Here is a 26,525-nt window from a genome sequence, read left to right on the forward strand (position 1 = left end):
GAAAGTGAAAAGTCAGAATGGCTTTATTAGATGTTAAAAGGAAAACATGCGTAGTACTTTGTATTAAAGGATCAACAGTCTTTCCAGAAGGACTTGTGTTTCATTATCACCTATATCTAGACATCAGATGGAACCACTGAGTTCAAGCTTTATTGGCTTTATTTAAATGGACTACTTGAACGTTGTGTTTCTTTTCACATCAGATACCACTCTGCGTCTCCATGATGAATCAGACCTTGTTGAAGGCGGCCACATCCACACTCTGAACGTACTCCTCGAAGGCGGTGATGGCCTCCTCCAGCAGATCCGTGCCCACTTTCTCGTCCTCCACCACGCACCCTATCTGCAGCTTCTTGATGCCGTATCCCACGGGCACCATCTTGGATTGCCCCCACAGAAGCCCCTCCATTTTGACGCTGCGCACACACTCCTCCATCTTCGCCATGTCCGTCTCGTCGTCCCACGGCTTTACGTCCAACAAGATGGACGACTTGGCGATGAGAGCTGGTTTCTTGGATTTCTTTGCGGCGTATTCGGCGAGACGCTGCTCTTTAAGTTTCTCCACTTCGGCGCTATCTTCTTCGTCGTCCGAGCCAAAAAGATCGATGTCATCGTCATCTTCTTCGAGGACGAATTGACTTTTAGCGGACGGGAGGTTGGCTCGTTCCCTCAGGAAGGACTTGACGTGGTTGTACCAGCGTAAAAGGTGGGGAAAAGTCGAAGAAGGGGCGGATGGGATGGCGTCGAACATCGTCGAGTCGGCTTGAGTTGCCTCAAAACCCTCCATGTAGCTTTTATCCGCCAGAAAATCATCGAGAACCTTCAGACCGGCGGCAGAACTCACGTCGCCGAACACCGTTTTGGTAGAAGTTGGAGGGGAGTTGGGAACTTGCGACGGGAAGTGGTGTTTGATGACTTCGTGCAGCGGGACGTCGTGTGTGAGCGTGGTTTCTGCAGGGTGGCCACTGGAAGAACCAAGGCGACAGGTAGCAATGAGTCACTGAGATTAACAAGCATGCACTCACTAACTAACCCCAAGACACCGAAATCAAGAGCAGGCATGCATGACGCCCACACACACACACAAACAAGCCCACACACACACAAACAAGCCCACACACACACAAACAAGCCCACACACACACACACACACCGAAAACACAAAAGACTCCTTGTTCATTTTTTATTCTTCTGATCCAAATCCAAACATGTGTTATCTTTTTAACAAATTTCAAGCCTGATTTTCCTTATTGTTTCTCATTTTTGTCAGAGAATAGGGGGGTATGTTATATATATTTTGGGTAGGGGGTTTAAGATTAAGAAGGGGAAATCACAGGAAGGGCTCGACGTCCATTTTGAATTATTCTGATGTGTTCTTAACACGATGCAGCACACTTCAACCACAACATCCTTGTATCTTTTTAACAGATTTCAAGCCTGATTGTTGTGTCTTGTTTTTGTCGGGGGGTATGTTGTATTATTTTGGGTAGGGGGTTTGAGATTAGGAAGGGCTCGATGTCCATTTTCGATTCTTCTGATGTAAAAAAACACCATGCAGCAAACGCCCACCACAACATCCAAACACGGGTTATCTTTTTAACAAATGTCAAGCCTGGTTTTCATTATTGCTTTCTATTTTTGTCAGAGAAAGTATGTTGTATTATTTTGGGTAGGGGGTTTAGAGTTAAGGTTTAAATCACAGGAAGGGCTCGATGTCCATCTCCACGGCGGAGCAGGGCATCGTGAGCTCGAAGCGGGTGATGACGTCCGGGTGAAGAACGCCGAGACGTCCGACGCTCTTCCCACCCACGAAGATCTCGGCGCAGCGGCCGGGGAAGAAGGTGGAATCTGAGAGAAAAACATAACATTATTATCAAGATGCAGACAAAGTACAGTGTATGTGAAACACTGCATTCATTTCATGTAAGGAATTGGCATGTAATAACAGAGGATACGTTTCATTTCCACTGAGGACAAAGTGGATCATTGTGCATCCCTATTTTTGAAATAAAATGAGTATTAATGAAATCCTTTGAGTGATTTCGGCACGTCATAAAGTGTGGGCGCCACTGGGCTGCATTTCTTGATCCTGTATTTTTCTCTTCATAATCAATTGTTTGCCCACATTGGTTGTAAATGATGAGCGGATATCCGTGTTCATTGATTTATTCCAAAATAAGCTAAATCTATTTATTCCTACAGGACAACCCCATCAGAAGGGGAACCAAAGCTTTGTTTGTATTGCCATGCATGATTGTTCTTGATTACCTTGACCTCTGGCCCCGTGTGCTACTATCGAACACAGTGGTTCTCAAATGGGGGTACGCGGACCCCTAGGGGTACGTTGGAGTACTGCAGGGGGTACGTGAGATTTATTTTATGTTAATGAAAAAAAAAAGTTTAGGAAAAGGAAGAAAGTTTGAGCAGTGTGGGTTTTTATATGAACAGAGTTACACATATTTCAAAACACCAAGTGTAATAACTGCAGGTTGCCTCGCTGTCAGAATGACAAAGATCCTCAGTGAAGCACAAACCCATGTTTCACTACATTGTACAACTTATTAAAAAGATCAGTTCAAAGCAACTAATGTCGTCTTAGTGTTATTGCATGATGTTAAAATTGGTTTGCCATGAATTTAGTGATGGATTGTAAACATTAGAAATGTAGCATTTAAGTGTTTCTCAGTTACAATGTTGTTGTTTTAATAAATCAGACACCGATGGTTCAGCGCTGTGCTGTACCTCTTTATATAGGCTTTTCTTCCCTAACAAATTGTGTTTGCGCTGATCAGGGGGTACTTGGCTGAATTTAGTTTTCAAAGAGGGTACATGATTGAAAAAGTTTGAGAACCACTGATCTAACACACCATCTGTTCAGTCTGGGTGATTATTGGATCATGTTTCTGCCACGTTGTAGTTGCAGAAAGCACAACTTAAAATGTCTTTGCACGAACAAAAGCATTCATTTAAAGATAATGGGATTTTGCCAATATCTTGAAAAGGTTATTTTTGTATATCTTCAATGCCGATACGCGTACATACTTTTTTGGGCAACTGATTGAAGAGGAAATCAGTTTTTTGTTGTGTAATTAACATTTTATTATTACCGTTAATATGCAGAGAGAGTACAACGCGTGTTTATATTCATGTAAGGAGTTAGCATGTAATAACGGAGGATATGTTTCATTTCAAGCCTTTATCTGCAGATACCGAGGACACGCCAAAATCATTGTCTCTTATTTTAGAAAACATTTGTATTGATGAAATCCAAAGTGTGGGCGCGACTGTGCTGCATTTCGTATGAAGGGCCGTGTAGGCCAAAATTCAAACTCACCTCGCACACACACTACTGAAAACATCTGGCCTTGCACACACACTACTGAAATCCTCTCACATTCACTACTGAACACCTCACACACACACTACTGAAAACATCTGGCCTTGCACACATACTACTGAAATCCTCTCACATTCACTACTGAACACCTCACACACACACTACTGAAAACATCTGGCCTTGCACACACACTACTGAAATCCTCTCACATTCACTACTGAACACCTCACACACACACTACTGAAAACATCTGGCCTTGCACACACACTACTGAAATCCTCTCACATTCACTACTGAACACCTCACACACACACTACTGAAAACATCTGGCCTTGCACACACACTACTGAAATCCTCTCACATTCACTACTGAACACCTCACACACACTACTGAAAACATCTGGCCTTGCACACACACTACTGAAATCCTCTCACATTCACTACTGAACACCTCACACACACACTACTGAAAACATCTGGCCTTGCACACATACTACTGAAATCCTCTCACACACACTACTGAAAACATCTGGCCTTGCACACATACTACTGAAATCCTCACCCACACACTACTGAAAACATCTGGCCTTGCACACATACTACTGAAATACTCTCACATTCACTACTGAACAACTCACACACACACTACTGAAAATTAACGTCATACACACACTATTGAAATCCTCTCACATTCATTACTGAACACCTCACACACACACACTACTGAAAATTAACGTCATACACACACTATTGAAATCCTCTCACATTCATTACTGAACACCTCGCACACACACTACTGAAAATTAACCTCACACACACACTACTGAAAAACATTTTACTGAAAGGTTCTCGGTAGGGAATGTGCATGTGTTTCACCTATGTGTGTGTGAGGGGATTCTTGCTGTAACGGAAGTCATTCTAATGTAACGGAAGTCATTCTAATGTAACGGAAGTCATCTGCTAGTGGTCTCTTTGCTAGCCCCGTTAGCTTCATTAGCTCTAGGCTACTACTCGGACGTGTTTGTTGTGTTGATGCCTGGAGGAGTATTCTTCATTGAAATATCGCACTTATCTTATGGCTCTGCGGTTCAAACAGACCGTCCATGAATGCAGTTTATTCGGTAAGTGAAATTCAAGCACTTTATTTCTTACTTGTCTTTTTATTCAGCTAACAAGCGAGACGAAGCTACATCTGTGCTAACGATGCTATCCGTAGCATACAAGTTAAAACATAATGGAGAAGTGTAAAACATTAAGAAGGATTATACTGTAAAACATAAGGCTTCTCGGTGAGGTTGGTAAAATAAGGTCATGCTTGTACATTAGTTAGTTTGCTAGTTAGGTAACTGTATGCATTGTTATTGTTCATTTAAAATAGCTATGCTCGACGATGCAGACAGCTAGCGTCACATTAGTGTTGAAGAGCAGAGTACGGTATGAGATTAACCCATAGATTAACCTCACTATAAGATCTGTGTATCTGAAAAATATGAATCTCACATTTCCAGTTGGTTCCAGAAATAACGTTGACGTAGATATTGCAATATGGTTTGTCGAGCTGGAGTTGATTGTTGAAGCTTACTGGTTAACGTTCATCATATTAAACGAACGAACCCAAACGTTGTTGTTTTTATTAATATTATTACCAATACTTACTTAGCATTTTATTATCATTACACTGGAGAAACCGACTTATTGTGGCAGCAGAACGTGAACATGTAACTTAATGCCTGCATTTGAGGACGAAAAATAGCTCAGTCAATGCTTTAGGGACAAGGAAATGATTTGTTTAAATATTAGATATGACGTTATGTGTGCTTCTGTGACAATGAAGCTTATTCATTGCATTACATTTGTTGAAGATGTTTGTCTTTTACCCTTACGTGTGTGTGGGCTTTGATATCCAGCACTTTTTTTTAAGGATAACAAAAAGATTATCACATGACATTTGCATGTAAAAAAAAGTCTGTGACCAACACATTGTTACTTTACATATACATCCGTTTGTTTAAAGTGTCCAGGTGATGCAGACAGACCAGAGGATGCTGACCACGAGAGACAGACCTATTCCTAACATCAGTGAACTTCAGCATGGACTCAAAGGTACAAAGACTCCTTTCATACTGTACAAAGAATCGAGAAACGTTCTGGTTTAAATAGATAAAGTAACAACTATAATCAGCTTTCACATTTCAATGTATTTAAGGCAATTATTATTTTACATTGTGAGAATTGCTACCATTTGTCTACATATTGTCTGTAAAAGTGGTTCTTGCAGTGAGACAACCGAGCAGTTGAATATTATTTAATAAGATATTTTAATGTTGATTAACTGCAGACTGTTCATTCATAATCTGATTATCTTTGTAGTACAAAGTGATGAATTAAAAAAACACATTAAAATTAAAAAAATACATTATTTCTACAGCCGCTAAATAAACAAACCTTTCATAAATAACACACTTGCTCTGCAATAATGTCATATGTTTCTTGTTATTTCTGTTAGGAAAGGACATACCTGAAGGACACAACTGCCTCACCGTTTTCTCAGAGGGGCAAGAAGAAAATGAAAAGCTGATTTCAGATTAAAGACCAATACAGGACATTCATTAAGAAACTACACTTTTATTGTGAACACAAAGTCAAACAGGACCATCATTTGTTTGTGACAGCTGAGCCCAGTATGTGCTCACAGATGCAGTTAGGGGGTTTCTTCATCAGGCCTGGTCCTCCTCCATCAGGCCTGGCCCTCCTCCCAGAGAAAGACCTCTCCACCTCAGTCCTCTCCAGCCAAACCCACAGACAGGACATCCGTCATGCTGAGGTTTCTCCCAAAGTCTCTGCACGCTGTCTCAATTGATCCACACTGTGAATATGAGGGGGAAATGTGTGTCATAAATGCTTTAGACAATAAGAAATATGAAGTTAACTGTAAGGAATGGCTCATTCTTTTTTAAATAGACAAAACTATTACTGTATTTCAATATCTCATGTCTGAAAGTTTAATTTAAAAGAAGAAGAGGCCCCAAAAATAAAGATTGGTATATCAATAAATGTAGTTGATTTTGTCTTTTTAATTGTTTAAAGTAGATAGAACTGGTACTTAAGAGTTTGAATACAGTCTGGTTGCGGAGGAGGCACACAGGTAAGAGCATATAGCTACCATCACATGTAACTAAGCTTGACTTGAATTTATTAAAATTAAGTGACAGCAACAAATCAATAACAAATCATGCAAAAATGTGAATCTTTGCTGGGTCCACTGTTGAATTTACCACATATTGTATGTTTTAGAAACCTTAAGGCATTTATAGATTTGTATGCAAGTAACATCCCAAAACTCAATACCTTAGATTATTATTGAAAGTTTTGCTGACTCACTTTGGGGTCCTTTTTATTTTAGAATCGTTTTTCATGAGACAGTCAATTTAAATATTTGTACTATGCCATATTCACATTCATTTGTAACACACACGTAAGGGTAAAAGACAAACAACTTCAACAAATGTAATGCAATGAATAAGCTTCATTGTCACAGAAGCACACATAACGTCATATCTAATATTTAAACAAATCATTTCCTTGTCCCTAAAGCATTGACTGAGCTATTTTTCGTCCTCAAATGCAGGCATTAAGTTACATGTTCACGTTCTGCTGCCACAATAAGTCGGTTTCTCCAGTGTTATGATAATAAAATGCTAAGTAAGTATTGGTAATAATATTAATAAAAACAACAACGTTTGGGTTCGTTCGTTTAATATGATGAACGTTAACCAGTAAGCTTCAACAATCAACTCCAGCTCAACAAACCATATTGCAATATCTACGTCAACGTTATTTATGGAACCAACTGGAAATGTGAGATTCATATTTTTCAGATACACAGATCTTATAGTGAGGTTAATCTATGGGTTAATCTCATACTCTGCTCTTCAACACTAATGTGACGCTAGCTGTCTGCATCGTCGAGCATAGCTATTTTAAATTAACAATAACAATGCATACAGTTACCTAACTAGCAAACTAACTAATGTACAAGCATGACCTTATTTTACCAACCTCACCGAGAAGCCTTATGTTTTACAGTATAATCCTTCTTAATGTTTTACACTTCTCTATTATGTTTTAACTTGTATGCTACGGATAGCATCGTTTGCACAGATGTAGCTTCGTCTCGCTTGTTAGCTGAATAAAAAGACAAGTAAGAAATAAAGTGCTTGAATTTCACTTACCGAATAAACTGCATTCATAGACGGTCTGTTTGAACCGCAGAGCCATAAGACAAGTGCGATATTTCAATGAAGAATACTCCACCAGGCATCAACACAACAAACACGTCCGAGTAGCAGCCTGGAGCTAATGAAGCTAACGGGGCTAGCAAAGAGACCACTAGCAGATGACTTCCGTTACATTAGAATGACTTCCGTTACATTAGAATGACTTCCGTTACAGCAAGAATCCCCTCACACACACATAGGTGAAACACATGCACATTCCCTACTGAGAACCTTTCAGTAAAATGTTTTTCAGGAGTGTGTGTGTGAGATTAATTTTCAGTAGTGTGTGTGTGAGGTGTTCAGTAGTGAATGTGAGAGGATTTGAGTAGTGTGTGTGAGGCTTAATTTTCAGTAGTGTGTGTGTGAGGTGTTCAGTAGTGAATGTGAGAGGATTTCAGTAGTGTGTGTGCAAGGCCAGATGTTTTCAGTAGTGTGTGTGTGAGGTGTTCAGTAGTGAATGTGAGAGGATTTCAGTAGTGTGTGTGCAAGGCCAGATGTTTTCAGTAGTGTGTGTGAGGTGTTCAGTAGTGAATGTGAGAGGATTTCAGTAGTGTGTGTGTGAGGCTTAATTTTCAGTAGTGTGTGAGGTGTTCAGTAGTGAATGTGAGAGGATTTCAGTAGTGTGTGTGTGAGGCTTAATTTTCAGTAGTGTGTGTGTGAGGTGTTCAGTAATGAATGTGAGAGTATTTCAGTAGTGTGTGTGCAAGGCCAGATGTGTTCAGTAGCGTGTGTGTGAGGTGTTCAGTAGTGAATGTGAGAGTATTTCAGTAGTGTGTGTGCAAGGCCAGATGTTGTCAGTAGTGTGTGTGTGAGGTGAGTTTGAATTTTGGCCTACACGGCCCCTCATAATTTCGTGTTCTCTTCATAATACATGGTGTGCCAACATTGGTTATAAATGATCGGTGGATATGAATTTATTCCAAAAATGAAACAAAACCGTGATTATTTTCAGTAAATGAACACTTGTGATAAAAATATATCCGTACGTAAAATCAATTCTAGTTCAGGTTAGTTTTTATTCCATAAGCAGAAGGCTTAAAATATCACATCTACTCTTCCTGGTAAGTACACACACACACACACACACACACACACACACACACACACACACACACACACACACACACACACACACACACACACACACACACACACACACACACACACCACACACACACACACACACACACACACACACACACACACACACACACACACACACACACACACACACACACACACACACACACACACACACACACACACACACACACACACACACACACACACACACACACACACACACACACACACGAAGGACCAAGATGTATCCGAGTGTCGGGAAGTAAAGGTCACTTGAGTTCAGATGGAACAAAAGAGTCCATCAAGAGTCAAATAAAAATGTGTTTGTGTACATGTGAGGGAGGCTGACTTTGTTCAAAAGACACACACACACTTGCACACACAAACAAATCTCTGTCTTTCTGACTAGATACAGTAGGCTGGCATGACAACAGACCCACACACACAGCATTCTCCCATAATGCACTGCTTCTTCTTCCCACGCTGCCTTGCTAATGGGTTCCAGAGCCCACTGCTTACAAACTCATAACTATGGATGAAGACGAGTGTGTGTGTGTGTGTGTGTGTGTGTGTGTGTGTGTGTGTGTGTGTGTCAGTGACGGAATGTGTGTGTGTGTGTGTGTGTGTCAGTGACTGTATGTGTGTGTGCGTGTGTGTATGTGTGTGTGTGTGTGTGTGTGTGTGCGCGTGTGTGTAAGTCAGTGACTGTGTGTGTCAGTGACTGTGTGTGTCAATGACTGTATGTGTGTGTGTCAGTGACTGTATGTGTGTCAGTGACTGTGTGTGTGTCAGTGACTGTGTGTGTGTCAGTGACTGTGTGTGTGTCAGTGACTGTGTGACTGTGTGTGTGAGTGACGGTGTGTGTGTGTGTCAGTGACGGTGTGTGTGTGTCAGTGACGGTGTGTGTGTGTCAGTGACGGTGTGTGTGTGTCAGTGACTGTGTGTGTGTGTGTGTGTGTGACTGTGTGACTGTGTGTGTGTGTGTGTGACTGTGTGACTGTGTGTGTGTCAGTGACGGTGTGTGTGTGTCAGTGACGGTGTGTGTGTGTCAGTGACGGTGTGTGTGTGTGTGACTGTGTGACTGTGTGTGTGTCAGTGACGGTGTGTGTGTGTCAGTGACGGTGTGTGTGTGTCAGTGACGGTGTGTGTGTGTCAGTGACGGTGTGTGTGTGTCAGTGACTGTGTATGTGTGTGTCAGTGACTGTATGTGTGTCAGTGACTGTGTGACTGTGTGTGTGTCAGTGACGGTGTGTGTGTGTCAGTGACTGTGTATGTGTGTGTCAGTGACTGTATGTGTGTCAGTGACTGTGTGACTGTGTGTGTCAGTGACGGTGTGTGTGTGTCAGTGACGGTGTGTGTGTGTCAGTGACGGTGTGTGTGTGTCAGTGACGGTGTGTGTGTGTCAGTGACGGTGTGTGTGTGTCAGTGACGGGGTGTGTGTGTCAGTGACGGTGTGTGTGTGTGTGTGTGTGAATCAGTGACTGTGTGTGTCAGTGACGGTGTGTGTGTCAGTGACGGTGTGTGTGTCAGTGACGGTGTGTGTGTGTCAGTGACGGTGTGTGTGTGTCAGTGACGGTGTGTGTGTGTGTCAGTGACTGTGTGTGTGTCAGTGACAGTGTGTGTGTCAGTGACTGAGTGTGTGTGTGTGTGTGCGTGTGTGTGTAAGTCAGTGACTGTGTGTCAATGACTGTGTATGTGTCAGTGACTGTGTGTGTGTCAGTGACTGTGTGTGTGTCAGTGACTGTGTGTGTGTCAGTGACTGTGTGACTGTGTGTGTGTGTCAGTGACGGTGTGTGTGTGTGTGTGACTGTGTGTGTGTCAGTGACAGTGTGTGTGTCAGTGACTGAGTGTGTGTGTCTGTGTGTGTGTGCGTGTGTGTGTGTGTAAGTCAGTGACTGTGTGTGTCAGTGACTGTGTGTGTGTCAGTGACTGTGTGTGTGTCAGTGACTGTGTGTGTGTCAGTGACTGTGTGTGTGTCAGTGACTGTGTGTGTGTCAGTGACTGTGTGACTGTGTGTGTCAGTGACGGTGTGTGTGTGTCAGTGACGGTGTGTGTGTCAGTGACGGTGTGTGTGTGTCAGTGACGGTGTGTGTGTGTGTCAGTGACGGTGTGTGTGTGTGTGTGTCAGTGACGGTGTGTGTGTGTCAGTGACTGTGTGTGTGTGTGACTGTGTGTGTGTGTGTGTCAGTGACGGTGTGTGTGTCAGTGACGGTGTGTGTGTGTCAGTGACGGTGTGTGTGTGTCAGTGACGGTGTGTGTGTGTCAGTGACGGGGTGTGTGTGTCAGTGACGGTGTGTGTGTGTCAGTGACGGTGTGTGTGTGTGTCAGTGACGGTGTGTGTGTGTCAGTGACGGTGTGTGTGTGTCAGTGACGGTGTGTGTGTGTCAGTGACGGTGTGTGTGTGTCAGTGACGGTGTGTGTGTGTCAGTGACGGTGTGTGTGTGTCAGTGACGGTGTGTGTGTGTCAGTGACGGTGTGTGTGTGTCAGTGACGGTGTGTGTGTGTCAGTGACTGTATGTGTGTGTCAGTGACTGTATGTGTGTCAGTGACTGTGTGACTGTGTGTGTGTCAGTGACGGTGTGTGTGTGTCAGTGACGGTGTGTGTGTGTCAGTGACGGTGTGTGTGTGTCAGTGACGGTGTGTGTGTGTCAGTATCAGTGACTGTGTGTCAGTGACGGTGTGTGTGTGTCAGTGACGGTGTGTGTGTGTATCAGTGACGGTGTGTGTGTGTATCAGTCGGTGTGTGTGTGTATCAGTGACGGTGTGTGTGTGTCTCAGTGACTGTGTGTGTCAGTGACGGTGTGTGTGTGTCAGTGACTGTGTGTGTGTGTCAGTGACTGTGTGTGTGTGTCAGTGACTGAGTGTGTGTGTCAGTGACTGAGTGTGTGTGTGTGTGTGTGTGTGTGTGTGTGTGTGTGTGTGTGTGTGTGTGTGTGTGTGTGTGTGTGGAGGCATCTGAAGCAGGGATGTTCTGCCGTTTATTTCCATCCCCTCCTGGGTGTGTTATCTGTATTAAATGGGTGTAATCTGCGTCGGGTCACACGTCATCTGCTCAGGGATGCCATGGCAACTATATAAATAGCCACGGTGGTACATCTTAAATAACCAATCAGTCAATGAAAACCCTCGCACTGCAGCCAGGTCGCCTCCCACCCACTCTCCTCCAACTCTCAGGGTGTTTCATCACAGAGATAATAACCGCCTGCTGCTGCCAACCTTCATAGTTTCATGTTCACTGAAACTGGAGAGAAAACTCACGATGTCTTACTGGAGCAACAAGATCCTGCAGTAAAGCAATGTCTCATCCTGTAACAGCTATGAACCTACATTGATAAGTCACCTAGGTTCTTATTCAAATGTATGGCACATTTTCAGTAAATTAGCTGAAGAAAATGTGATTAAATGCGTGTTTTCATCCACTATCATCATATTATTAGGAGTTGCTCATAAGCAGAAGGAGACGCCATTTTAGCAGTGAGTAAAACATTGAAATAGGTATGCAACACGTGGATGCAATTTAAAAAAGCAACCCTATAAGGAAAATGGATACCACTTTACAATAAGACTACCCTTATAAAGGGTTTATGAATAGTTTGTAATTCATGTATTAATTAGGTTGTGAACACTTTATAAATCATTAATAAGCTTTTATAAGACATGATAAACAGGGCAACTGTGACCGGTTGCTTGCCAAATAGTGAGCCCACATTTATCTGTGCTGCTAAGCCTTATTAGAAATGGTAGTAACTCATTAATAAATGGTCATAAAGAGATGAAACATCAAGATGGATGGGAGGGAATCGACTCAGTGAACAACAGATACCAAGGATGCTGGCTGATGAAGAAGACGAAGTAAGCTAGGTAGCCAATACAAAGGCCCGGACACATCAAGCCGATTTTGGCCGTCGATGGGCGTCAGGCTGACGATGAGCGTCGACACGCCCTACTCAGATTGGTGTGTCCCGCACCGTCGTGTCTTTTCAGCCGTGCCGAGTCGCCGACACCTTTTCAGTCAGAGCGGAGCACGACTCCTGACTTTTCCCTGTGTTTTCTATATATCTGTTTTATTATGATTGTAGTAATGTGTGTTTAAGTGATTGTAGTATTTATTACATGTACAGCACTTTGGCCCGACCAAAAATCGCTTTTAAATGTGCTTTATAAATAAACTTTGATTTGATTTTTCGGCCGACTGCCCACCGATTCGTCGGCCAAAGGCTGTCGGCAAAATAAATCACTGATTGGCTGTTCAGCTAGCGAATCAGAGCATGAGAAGCGAAACGGAAGTGAGGGACCCAACCAAACTATTTAAGAAGGCAAATCTGAGCTTTCATTGAACTCCAGCTCTCGACTCAGCTTCGGGAAAGCCCCGTGAGTTTCTCGCTGTAGAATGAAAATGGAACGCTATTCGTTGTTTGTTTATATCACGCAGTCTGTTCTTCTTCTCTCGGTTATCGCGCAGCCTGTCTTCTGGTTGTTGCCTCTTTTGAATGATGAATACACACTACCGCCGCCGGCTGGTAAGGAGAGTTATTGCCACTCATGCATGCGCAGTTCGTGCGTGCTACTTGACCGTCGGCTGAAGTGTGTTCCAGTGCGACACATGGCTAAGACGCAGAGACGCGAGGCGACGCAACAGTCGGGGGTCCGTCTGTGTCAGTTATTTGGTGTCAGCTTGGTGTGTCCGGGCCTTAAAAGGTGGGGTAGGTAAGTTTGAGAAACCGGCTCGAGATACACTTTTTGTTATATTCCATGGAATGCTCTTAACATCCCGATAGCAATGAATATCTGAAGTGCTTTGACAAAAAATCAATAAATAAAAGTCATCTGTGGAAGCCGTGGCGCTGTAAAAAGCACGCCCAATCATCTGAGCCGGCCCGGCTATAGTAACTGGACGGCCTAACTGCCTGTCAGCCTTCCATCTGGGCACAAACTTATCTCGTGCCCTCATTGGTCATGTGCGCGTTCGTGTGTGTTGGAGGAGGGGCTCTGTGAGGTAGTGGCAGATTTTTTCCAGCTGTGTATTTTCAAATTCTAGCGCACTAGCTGGTTACTCCAAAATTACCTACCCCACCTTTAAGACTTAGCAGTACAGATAAATATGGGCTCACTATTTGGCAAGATGACCAAGTCTTATATTGGCTACCTAGCTTACTTCGTGTCCTTCATCAGCCAGCATCCTTGGTATCTGTTGCTCACTGAGTTGATTCTCGCTAAGTAGCCAATATAAGGCTTAGCCCTCTTGCCAAATAGTGAGCCTGTGTTGATGTATGAAAACTATGTTAGAACTGGTTTATAAATGGTTCATAATGATTAATAAAGTGTTTACAACCTAATTCATAACCTAATTATGAATCCTTTATAAGGGTAGTCTTTGTTTCATGTATTAATCTGACATCTAGCTATACTAAGTATTTACAACAGCAGTACTTAAAGCATTATTCTGACATTTGGTCTTTGATGTTTCCAGAAAAAACGGAACAATTGCTAGTCGACAAGCGGCCGACAGACAACGTTAGCAACTATTTACAAGTGTATTTCTATTTCGAGATGTTTCTATTTTTAGAATAGTTTATTTCTACTCTTTTAAATTGTTATTATGTGCAATGCCTTGTTTTGTTTTATGCTGCTGCATCAACAAAAGTTCCTAAATTGGGATTCATAAAGTACATCTTATTTGATTAACTGTTTTGGTCATAATAACATTAGGAGTTGCTCATAAGCAGAAGGAGACGCATTTATCCAGTCAGTAAAACATTGCAGAAAAACCCACTGAACAACTTCTAGTCCACAAGCAGCAGACAGACAACGTTGGCAACTACTTGGTCAATTCAGTGGATGAATTTGGTCGTTAAAGAGCCAAATATCTCCTGTAGGAGTTAGCAGAGACAAAAACAGAGCTAACAGAGAAAATAAAAGTTATCAGATGGACAGAAACAGTTAAATTATGATGTTTCCCCCTTTCTGCTGGATGTATACATGAGGAAGTTTACCATAATAACGTTTTATTGACGATATGTCAATGTTGTGTTCACAGCTTGGCTAAAGGTCATGATTACGTCACCCATTGTTTTGGCGTTTTCACCTTGTTTTTGACCTGTCCATCACAAAAGTGTTTCCCCTAGGTTTACTGCTTTTGGGGGGGGGGGGGGGGGGGGTGCTGCCTGAGCGGGGGGGGGGTATTAATCCTCTGGAGCAGAGAGAGGAGCTGTGGATTATTGTTATTGATTAATGCATCAGTGTTTCTTACGGTCCGTCCACACTACAGCTTCGACAGCTTCAAAAACGGTTTCCAACACGTCTGCCCATTCACTTTGAATGGGGTGACGTCACTTTTCGCCGAACTGCATTGTGGGAAGCAGAGCGGAGCTTTCCTGGCGTTTGGCTGCAAAAGTTGAGCAATGTTCAACTTTTGAAGCTTCTGAAGCTTTCGGCAGAAGCGTCAGCCAATCAAATCATATGCCAGTACAAGCTCTAGCCAATCAAACCGCTGCTTGTGTGTCAGGGGCGGGAGATTCATGTGATTGGTTGTTGGTCGAGCTTCAGACACGCCCAGCTCCAAGCTTTTTTTGAAGCTGTAGTGTGGACGGGCCGTTCGGGTCCAAAACACTAAACTCACAACTTAAAATGAAAGCGTTTAGTTTATTTAATAAAAAAGCACATGTTCCGTGTGAAAAGTGACAGTAGATATAGATTAGTTGCAATTTGGTAATATATATATATTTAAAAACACCTTGAATTTCAGGGGGGCGCGGGGCTCCGTTGGCGGGGTGCAGCGCCCCTCCAAGACAATGGTAGGGGAAACACAGTATACAATGCTTCATCGTCCATTTAACTCTAAATGAGACTATAATTCACAAAATGAACATCATTATAAACACAAACTTTATGAAATTGTAACTGAGAACAAAAAATCTGATTAGATGCTGAATATCAGAGAGAAGGCACTACTCTATCGATTTTCATTTCTTTCCGTCCAACTCTCTTTCTATCATCTTCATTCCTTTCCTTCTTGTTAACGACCTGTCAATCATTAGGTAGCAACTCCATCAAGCAGACCGTGCGTTATCGCCTATTCAACACTCAATGGGACTATATTTTACAACATGAGCAAGACGCTGTATTGAAGAAGACTTGAAACTAGTGTTTGAGATCATAATCACTCATCAGGTGAGAAGTAGCGCCATTTTCTCGTAGACTTCTACACAATCTGACACTTTTTTGAGTTGAGTTGCCTCCTGTTGGATATTAGAGAGAAAGCAGGTGTACCGCTTAGAACCAACTTTAAAAATACTTAAAGGGCGAACACTTGAGGTCAATATCTGAACAAGAGAAGCCACATCTTTCCTGACAAAAGCAGGATTTCCATTGGACACAGTTGTTAAGTAGAACAAGGGCATCTGCCTCTTAAGTGGTTTCTTCCTCCACTTCTGATCCCCTGACTCGTCATTTCAACCTTATTCCCCCCCGCTGAGTGTAGGAAACGCAGCTGACGTGAATTCCCTCAGCCATGGTGTGTTAGCTGCTGATGGACACTTCCTCAGAGTGTGTGTGTGTGTGTGTGTCAGGTGAGCTCTCAGACTATGGGTCGTGACCTTGTAATGGGGTTAAGGACACGCTGACATATGTGGAGGGGGAGGGAAATGGGCTAATGGTGCAGGAAGAAATCTCAGAGATGGTAGAGAGTGAGTGTGTTGTGCATTAGTGTGAGAGCACTGAGCAGAGAGAGAATGTGTGTGTGTGTGTGTGTGTGTGTGTGTGTGTGTGTGTGTGTGTGTGTGTGTCAGACTCGCTGCTCAGCACTGCAGTGGGTGACGTGACTCCCATGCACTCTCCCACACTGCAGACTTTACACCAGAGCTGCACAATACATCGAAATTGCAATATGAACTAGTGCAATATCCAAATCAAAGTAAGTGCAATATTTGGTGAAAGCTAAATATCTGAATGAAGTATTGAGGAGCTGCAGAAAAGTCCTGGACTAGAATCGGAAAAAATAAATCAATGTTTGGTCGAGAATCTCTTAAAATAATCTCACCGTTTCAATCTGTTATTATCAGAATCATTATCTATGAGTTATTACTTTTACAGAATTATTTATCCTAATCGTGACAGTTGCTCATTTTCAGAATAAAGATATTTAAAAATAGAATTCAAATGATATAAAACATCAGAAGTTATTATATTATTGAAGTACATGAAGTACATACTTAATTGTAATACTTTTATTTGACATAACTTCAACAGGAGTAAGTTGAGGGTCATAAAAAAAGAATAAAAGAGATGTGAGCAGAGGAAAACATTAACGGTCATTTCATCTAATATCCACACACACACACACACACACACACACACACACACACACACACACACACACACACACACACACACACACACACACACACACACCACACACACACACACACACACACACACACACACACACACACCACCACACACACACACACCACACACACCACACACACACACACACACACACACACACACACACACACACACAACACACACACACCACACACACACACACACACACACACACACACTTCAGAGCATTGATTTGCAGTCTGAATGGGCAGACAATAGATATCCTGCAGTGACCTTGGAGCAAGTAATCCAAGGAGAGAGGAGATAAGGAGAGAGAGGTGAGGGATGAGAGAGAGGAGAGAGGAGAGAGAGAGAGAGAGAGAGAGAGAGAGAGGAGAGAGGAGAGAGGGAGAGGAGAGAGGAGAGGAGGAGACAGGAGAGAGGAGAGAGGAGAGAGGAGAGAGGAGAGAGGAGAGGAGCCTGTCTTAATGCACAATGACCAAAAGTAGATCCTGAAATCGTCTCTTCCAACAAGATCAATATTATTGCTTTCTCTTGTTTTCCGAAGCCTTCGTGCAGGGCCGGCCCCGCCTTCGTGTATCCATTGCCCTCCATTGATCTGATCTAAACTCGTTGCAGGTCATTCTGAGGGCAGATTACGTCCAGGAGACAAACACACAATGCAAGTCATAAACTCAAACTGGATTTCCATCATCTCCATAAGACCTGCAATGTAACCGTCTGTGATCTGGATTTATTTGCAATTAAATAAATACACAGTAAATCACGGGGGGTTACATCCCTGTTGTTTTCTCCTTTCTGTGTGAAAATATTTACACAAACACTAGCTTTTAAGTATTTTCCTGTCATCGACGTCAGGCTGTATTTCACGAAGCTTCACAGAACAAACAGTCGCTGTAAGTTACAACTTTGTTCGAGGAAATACAGTTAAAACTAGATCGAGGCACGGGCCGAGGAGGTGGAGTTGCAGCAATCTTTGACTCAAGTTTACTTATCAATACTAAACCAAAATTAAATTATACCTCCTTTGAAAGTCTTGTTTTTAGTCTTACGCATCCGACCTGGAAAACTTTGCAGCCAATCTTATTTGTTACAGTGTACCGTGCACCAGGTCCTTATTCAGAATTCTTATCAGAATTCTCTGAGTTTTTATCAACTTTGGTTCTTAAAACAGATAAAGTAATTATCGTAGGTGACTTTAATATTCATGTTGACGATGATAAAAATAGCCTTACTGTTGCATTTAACTCTATATTAGATTCTGTTGGTTTCTGTCAGAGTGTAAATAAACCAATCCACTGCTATAATCACACTCTCGACCTTGTTCTGACTTATGGTATTGAAATTGAGCAACTATTAGTCGAACCGCATAATCCTGCTTTATCCGACCATTTCTTAGTAACTTTTGAAGTACTGTTACGAGACTACAAAGCATTAGTCAAAAGCTCCTGCATTAGAAACCTATCTTAGTGCTATAGCCAAATTTAAGGAAGAGATTCCACCAATACTTAACTCGATAGCATGTCTGCATGTAAGGGAGGAAACTTATACAAAATGTACACCACCCCAAATTGATCATGTTGTTGATAGTGCTACAGATGCGCTGCGAATAAAATTAGACTCTGTTGCTCCTTTGAAAAGAAGAGAAATAAAACAACATAGATTAGCTCCATGGCATAATGCTGAAACCCGCAAAATAAAGCAAAAGTCGAGACAACTTGAAAGGATATGGCGTTCCACTAAACTTGAAGAATCTCGTTTAATTTGGCATATTACTCTCAATGAATATAAGAAAGCACTGCGTAAAGCGAGAGCAGCCTACTACTCTTCATTAATAGATGAGAATAAGAATAATGCAAGATTTCTTTTCAGCACTGTAGCCAGGCTGACAGAAAGCCACAGCTCGATTGAGCCTTCTATTCCCATAGCACTCAGTAGCAATGATTTTATGTGCTTTTTTAACGATAAAATTGTTACTCTTAGAAACAAAATTAATGACCTCTTGCCTTTGACCAGTATAGTGTTATCAACAGCTCCCGGAAACGTAAGTTCTAATATTACACTAGATAGTAAACTAGAATGCTTTTCAGCCATTAACCTTGAACAATTAAATTCAATGATTCTCTCTTCTAAACCATCAACGTGCATGTTAGACCCAATTCCAACTAAGCTGTTGAAGGAAGTTTTTCCATTAATTAGCACTTATTTATTAAATATTATGAATATGTCTTTATTATCAGGCTATGTTCCACAATCATTCAAAGTAGCAGTGATAAAACCGCTTCTTAAAAAGCACAACCTCGATCCAGAGGTTTTAGCCAATTATAGACCTATTTCCAATCTTCCGTTCCTCTCAAAAATTCTTGAGAAAGCGGTCGCAAAACAGTTGTGTGATTACTTAAAAAACAATGATTTATTTGAAGATTTTCAGTCTGGCTTTAGAACACATCATAGCACAGAGACAGCTCTGGTTAAAGTCACAAATGACATTCTAATAGCCTCTGACAAGGGACGTGTCTCTATTCTTGTTTTGCTCGATCTCAGTGCTGCATTTGATACTATCGACCATGATATCTTATTGCAAAGACTAGAGCACTTAGTTGGCATACAGGGAACTGCTTTAGGCTGGTTTAGGTCCTATCTATCTGAACGCTCTCAGTTTGTACGTGTCAATGATGAATCTTCCACGCAAACCAAAGTTAGCCATGGAGTGCCACAGGGCTCAGTGCTCGGACCTATTTTGTTCACATTATATATGCTTCCGTTAGGCAATATTATAAGGAATCATTCTGTACATTTTCATTGTTATGCGGATGATACTCAACTATATTTATCAATCAAGCCTGATGAAATTAATCATCTAAATAAAATTCAAGACTGCCTTAAGGACTTAAAAACGTGGATGACCTTAAACTTTTTGATGTTAAACACGACCAAAACTGAAGTTATTGTACTTGGCCCGAAGAATCTACGAAACAAATTATCTAAGGATATATTAACCATGGATGGCATTAATTTGGCCTCCAGTGAGACTGTAAGGAATCTTGGTGTTATATTTGATCAGGATTTATCCTTTAACGCCCACATAAAATCAATTTCAAGGACCGCCTACTTCCATCTACGTAACATTGCAAAAATCAGGCATATCTTGCCTCAAAACGATGCAGAGAAACTAGTCCATGCATTTGTTACTTCAAGGCTGGATTATTGTAACTCTTTATTATCAGGGTGTACCAAGAAGTCAGTCAAGTCGCTTCAGCTGATTCAAAATGCTGCAGCTCGTGTACTAACCAGAGTTAGGAAAAGGGACCACATTACTCCTGTTCTGGCTGCCTTACACTGGCTCCCTATAGAACACAGGATAGAATTTAAAATTCTTCTTCTCGCCTACAAAGCCCTTAATGGGCAGGCGCCATCTTACCTTAAAGAACTCATTATACCCTACTGTCCTACTAGGGCATTGCGTTCCAAGAATGCAGGGTTGTTGGTTGTTCCTAGAGTCTCTAAAAGTACAATGGGAGCCAGAGCCTTTTCTTATCAAGCTCCACATTTGTGGAATCAGCTTCCAGTTTGTGTTCGGGCGGCAGACACCCTATCCGTTTTTAAGAGTGCGCTTAAGACCTTCCTTTTTGATAAAGCTTATAGTTAGGGCTGATTAGATTCAGCCCCTAGTTTTGCTGATATAGGCTTAGTTTGTCGGGGGAGATCTTACTTCTTCCTTCTCTCTGTCTATACCTGTGTACTCTCATGTTCCGATTAACCCAGCTTCCCCAAATGTCTTTCTTTTTGGTGTCTGTATACGCCGGGATCCGGAGTCATGGATGATCCTGCGCTCCTCTGTCCTGGATCTTGAGTCGTGGCTGTGGTCCTGGATCATAGGTCCTGGATGGATATCCTCGTGGATTCATCTTCCTATTATACACACATGCATTTCCAAACATTTGGACTACCTATGTTGCAAATGTATTATCTTTTCAATTTACACACGGCATCTATTGCACGTCTGTCCGTCCTGGGAGAGGGATCCCTCCTCTGTTGCTCTCCCTGAGGTTTCTCCCATTTTTCCCTTTAAACTGTGGGTTTTCTTCGGAAGTTTTTCCTTGTACGATGTGAGGGTCTAAGGACAGAGGGTGTCGTATTGTCATACTGATATTTTGTACAAACTGTAAAGTCCACTGAGACAAATGTAACATTTGTGATATTGGGCTATATAAATAAACATTGATTGATTGATTGATTGATCGTGGTGAAGACGAAGGTTATTCACAAAGTACCACGACAGTTAAATGCCGTTTTACGTTTCATTACTATACGATACAGTATTTATTATCATTATAGTATTACTATTTCGACGATTTGATAAAATATAAATTATATTTGACTTTAGTTACATTTCCATGACTTTTCCAAAACTTTGGGAAATATATTGTTTTCCATAACTTTTCCAGGGCCTGGAATTAGCATTTTGAATTTCCATGACTTGTCTAGGTTTTTAATGACCGTAAGAAGAACCCTGATCTTAGCACTTAAGGGGGGAAAAGGAGGACTTTGTATAATCTTAAATCAGGGTATATGCAGGAATCCTGAAGTCAAATATAATGCCTTTTAAGACCCTGTCCATACATTTTAAGACCTCATCGTCACTTTGAGTTCTAACCGGTTACCTTGGCAACACACTTTACCTCACATTGCCTATATACAGTATTGATTGTCCTTCCTCCTTATCTTCCAACCATTTGGACGCAAACTTGCATTTCCCCATAACGATGTTGCTTAGCAACCGGCGTAAACGGACCTTCGCGCTATCAAGCAGTGAGCGTGCGATGTCCTGTTCAGATGACGTCAAAACCCAACGGGATGCCATCAATAAACTACACAGAATCACACTACACACCTACGCCATGATTACATTCAGGCACACTGTAGAATACAACCTCTCTGGACAATTCCTATACTTATTGAAAACAAGCTACAAAATGTAATACCTTGGAAAATGCCGTTTAATTCTTTTTAATAGCCTTCATTTTCGCTAAATTGATTTATCAACTTTTAATACTTTTTAAGACCCCGCGGACCCCCTGCTAATGTTTCTTAAGCAGAAAAGAAAATGGCAAAAGAGGAAGGAGCAAGACTTTCAAAAAGACACGACAGGTAACGTCTCACTTCTTTACAATCAATACTGAAGACTACCGTTTGCCTCTGCCTTTAATTCAATCAAGTGCAAGGCAAGGCAAGTTTATTTATATAGCACCTTTCAACACAAGGCAATTCAAAGTGCTTTACAAAAATGAAAGACATTAAGAAAAAGTCATTTAAAATCAGTCATTAAAAAGAAAAGCTAATAAAATAAACATTAAAAGAAAAAAATACATGGATAAAAGTTACAGTGCAGTCTAAGATATGAATAGTTCAATTAAAAGCAGCGACAAAAAGAAAAGTCTTCAGCCTGGATTTAAAAGTAGTCAGAGTTGCAGCGGACCTGCAGGTTTCTGGGAGTTCCAGATATTTGGAGCATAATAACTGAACGCTGCTTCTCCATGTTTAGTTCTGACTCTGGGGACAGAAAGCTGACCAGTCCCTGAAGACCTGAGAGATCTGGATGGTTCATCATTTAGCAGGAGGTCAGAAATGTATTTTGGGCCTAAACCATTCAGTGCTTTATAAACCAGCAGCAGTATTTAGAAATCTATTATTTGACACACAGGAAGCCAGTGTAAAGACTTCAGAACAGGAGTGATGTGATCCACTTTCTTAGTGTTAGTGAGGACTCGAGCAGCAGCGTTCTGAATCAGCTGCAGCTTCCTAATAGATTTTTTGTATGTAACTTTTTTATAGTTGTGTTTTATAGGGTTCCTATTCCATCTTAGCTCAAATGTCTATTATTTTGCCCAACAGCCAACTCAAGACTCACCTCTTTGATTTAGCTTTCAAATGAATTATATGTATTCTTATTCTCATCAGTCCTGTGTTTGTTGACTTCTGTTGTTCTGACAGTTCGTATTAATCAAAAAGCTTTTACTCTGTTGATCACCTGGGAAGGGGAGGTAGTGTTATCGTTTATGTATGAAAAGTGCTTCATAAATACACCTTGACTGAATGTTTTCCTGCTACTCTTCTTACCGCCGGCGGCCTGGATGTGGTACCCGTTATGATAGATGCAAGAACAGAATGTCAAATTAAATATTGTACAGTAACATGAAATTAAATACGGTTTATTACGCCGATTTAGATAAACAAGTCAATTGCAAGATGACAAACAGACAAGTCGTTACTCTGTTGATCACCTGGGAAGGGGAGGTAGTGTTGTTTATATTTGTTTGTTTATGTTATTGTTTATGTAAGAAAAGTGAGTTTGACTGAATGTTTTCCTCACCCTCAGCGGCCTGGATGTGGTACCCGTCTCCTCGCTCTGACTTCACCTCCAGCAGCTGCATCGTGCGGTCCAGCAGGCCGTGGATCACCTCGAAACCCGGGCTCTTGTTGTAGTAAACGGCACAGAAACGCCGGCTGTTCCTCGCACCCACATCTGGGAGGAAGAGGAGGAAGAGGAGGAAGGGTAAGGTACGTTTATTTATAAAGCACATGTTCAGACACAGAGGCAATTCAAAGTGCTTCACATCAACATTAAGATAAGTCCGGCAGTGGCTCAGTCAGTAGGGGCTTGGACTGTGAGCCGCAGGGTCGCCGGTTCAAGTCCCCGACCAGACCTAAAATATGGACTGCTACTTGGAGAGGTCCCAGTTCACCTCCTGCCCTGCCGTGGTGACACATTTCACTGTGTGTGCTGTGCGCTCTGCATGTGTGACCATTAAAGAGGGTTTAATATTAAAGGTCACCTATCAGGCTATTTATAGGCAATAGCACAGGTCTCTCAGATATATAAAAATATATAAAACACATGTCTATGAAGTGCTTTGCTCCAAATACCAAACAGATCACCCATTCTAGCCACGCCTCCCTATCCCTCTATTTCACTTCCTGTTTCAAAAGTGCTGATTTTGTGTATAAAGCTTTAAAAACAATTCAAATTGATAAATAATAAAGGAGGGGTCTGAGCTCATGCGGGACCCGGCAGCTACTATCTAAACTAAATGCTGCCGTGATGAAACGCCATATCATGGATTATCAAGGATCTGAAACAGTCTGGAGCTCAACGGCTTTCTCTCTTGCCGGTTATACCACAAGGTGAGTTCCTTTTTACTTCCTGCTTCTTCACACACATGCTCTCCAGTACAGGTTAGCTCTGAGTGTTAGCGATGCTAATGTAAACACCGACCATATTACGTCCAAAACAGTCGGGCATTGTTTCTGATAGCAACGTTTCTGATTGGGCCGTGGGTCCACATTTCAGATATTACGTCATAGCGGACGCAAATCTGGATCAGCTCCGTTGTTCCCCGTTTTTAGAGATTTGGGTACGGAGGAAAAGAGAGAGGGTTTTATTTCCTGACGCTGCGTGAGTTCCCCGACACACCGGGGACACATGTTTATGTAGAAAAGACATCAAAGAGTGCATTTTGAATGATAGATCCCCTTTAGTTAATTAAGAAGTACTTTATTGCAGAGCCCCTACAGGGACATGAAAACTAAAAAAAGAGAGAATAAGAGATAACGGGTTTTTTTCATGAAATACTAAACCGTTATCCTGACTTTAAAAAATAAATAATTCATGTCCGTTTCGGAGCTCCGTACTTTATTGATCTCAATTTGGGAAATGTTTGCGTTGCAGCAGAAAAAAATACATGACATTGTACATTGGATAAATTAAAAGACTACAAATAACCCTAACCCTAATTGTAAACATCTCAATAGAAATAAAATAGCACATGTTGAAATACAAATTTACAGTTAGAAAATATAAGAAGTACTTTATGATCCCAATTTGGGAATTGTTTGCGATCTGAGAACTGGGTTGATTTGTTCTACTCTTTTTGTTTTGGTCAGGACTCTGGCAGCGGCGTTCTGGATTAGTTGCAGTTTTCTAAGGGGTTTTTTAAGGGTTATTTTTAAGGGTTATTTTTAAGGGTTATGGGGCAATATCAACCACTTATTAAGAGATCTGGACTTTCACACATATTTCTTTTATCCCCTCCCACATGCAGCAGACTGTTACCTTTGGTGTCGTCCTTCAGCACCACGTCAGAGATCTCGAACAGTTTGAGGGGGAGGGGCATCTTCCTGTTGGCAGCCAGGGTCTTCAGCAGGCCGGGCAGCAGGGTGGTGCGCGCCACCTGGTGGGCAGAAACGGAGGTGAAGGCAAGGCAAGTTGATTTACTTCATGAATCCACAGAGCTGCATCTCAGAGAGGACGGGAGAGCCCCCTTCTGGAGAAACTACAACCTATCACTTTTAAAACATTGTGCATTCATTTTTATCTAAATCCATTAATACTTTTTCCTCATTCTTAAATCATTCTCCAGAGTTGTATTGAGTTTTGCTGCAGGTATTACCCTATGCAACAATGCATAATTGACTAAATCGATGATTATTGTTGTTATTTAATGGAGAAGAAGGCGACATACTTTATGAATCCCATAGGGGGAAATTACGTTTCACACTGTTGTACTAATACTGATTTTATTTTGTATAAATTCGGACTTTTAGTACATCACTGTCCTCATTTCTAAAATCATCTTATGACATGTGTACTGCAAAATTAACCTATGCAACAATGTATATTAGAAAATACACTTTTTTACATGATTGTTACAGAAATAGAGATATCATTTATGAATCCGCTTCTGGGGAAATGTGGGTTTCACTGTTATTTTTATGTAATATTTGATACGCTTATAAATACACACATGCACAAACAGGACCTAAACACAGCTACTACATTTTAAATATGCAAATTGTGGCCGCATATAGGACCCATTGTAGTACAATGTACACATTTAACTTCTTATGTTTGAATGATGGTTTATTCCATTGTGTCATTGTATTTTTGTCCTCCAATGGAGTAACGTTCAAACCTGAAATCCCCTCTGGTATAAAATGAGGATTGTGATTCTGAAAGACGTATCATTTTCCTGATTTCATGTCAACATACTATAGACATGTTTTTTATATATCTGAGACCTATGCTATTGCCTAAAAGTAGGGGTGACCATTAAAACTAATTAAAATAAATCACCTTTACAAATGTCATTACAGAAGTGAAACCAATTTGCTAGCCACAGTTTAAACAAGTATGCTTGCACATAAGTATATGAAGTGCTTTGCTCCAAATACCAAACGGATCACCCATTCCTCATATCCCTCTATTTCACTTCCTGTTCTAAAGAGCTGATTTGGGGAATAAAGCTTTAAAACAATTAAAATTGAAAAGGAGGGGTCTGAGCTCATGCGGGACCCGGCAGCTACTGTCTAAACTAAATGCTGCCGTGATGAAACGCCATATCATGGATTATCAAGGATCTGAAACAGTCTGGAGCTCAAAGGCTTTCTCTCTTGCCGGTTATACCACAAGGTGAGTTCCTTTT

The 26,525-nt window shown here is 41.5% G+C and overlaps 1 protein-coding gene across 2 annotated transcripts in view; it reads right to left on the reverse strand.

Annotated features, from left to right (window-relative positions):
* The window catches only part of farsb (phenylalanyl-tRNA synthetase subunit beta), a 47,469-nt gene continuing 20,944 nt past the window's right edge, over nt 1-26,525 (reverse strand). The window contains exons 15-18 of one of the 2 annotated variants that reach the window (XM_034206412.1): nt 25,157-25,274; nt 23,417-23,569; nt 1,701-1,848; nt 1-965 (exon numbers count right to left, since the gene is read on the reverse strand). In XM_034206412.1, the coding sequence (XP_034062303.1) occupies nt 230-965; nt 1,701-1,848; nt 23,417-23,569; nt 25,157-25,274 (1,155 nt within the window). In that variant the 3' untranslated portion in view covers nt 1-229. Of the gene's footprint in view, nt 966-1,503; nt 1,665-1,700; nt 1,849-23,416; nt 23,570-25,156; nt 25,275-26,525 lie in introns of those variants that run through there. The other variant, XM_034206413.1, reaches the window with a different exon arrangement.

This window comes from Gymnodraco acuticeps, unplaced genomic scaffold, assembly GCF_902827175.1.
Source record: "Gymnodraco acuticeps unplaced genomic scaffold, fGymAcu1.1, whole genome shotgun sequence".
Lineage (NCBI taxonomy): Eukaryota > Metazoa > Chordata > Actinopteri > Perciformes > Bathydraconidae > Gymnodraco > Gymnodraco acuticeps.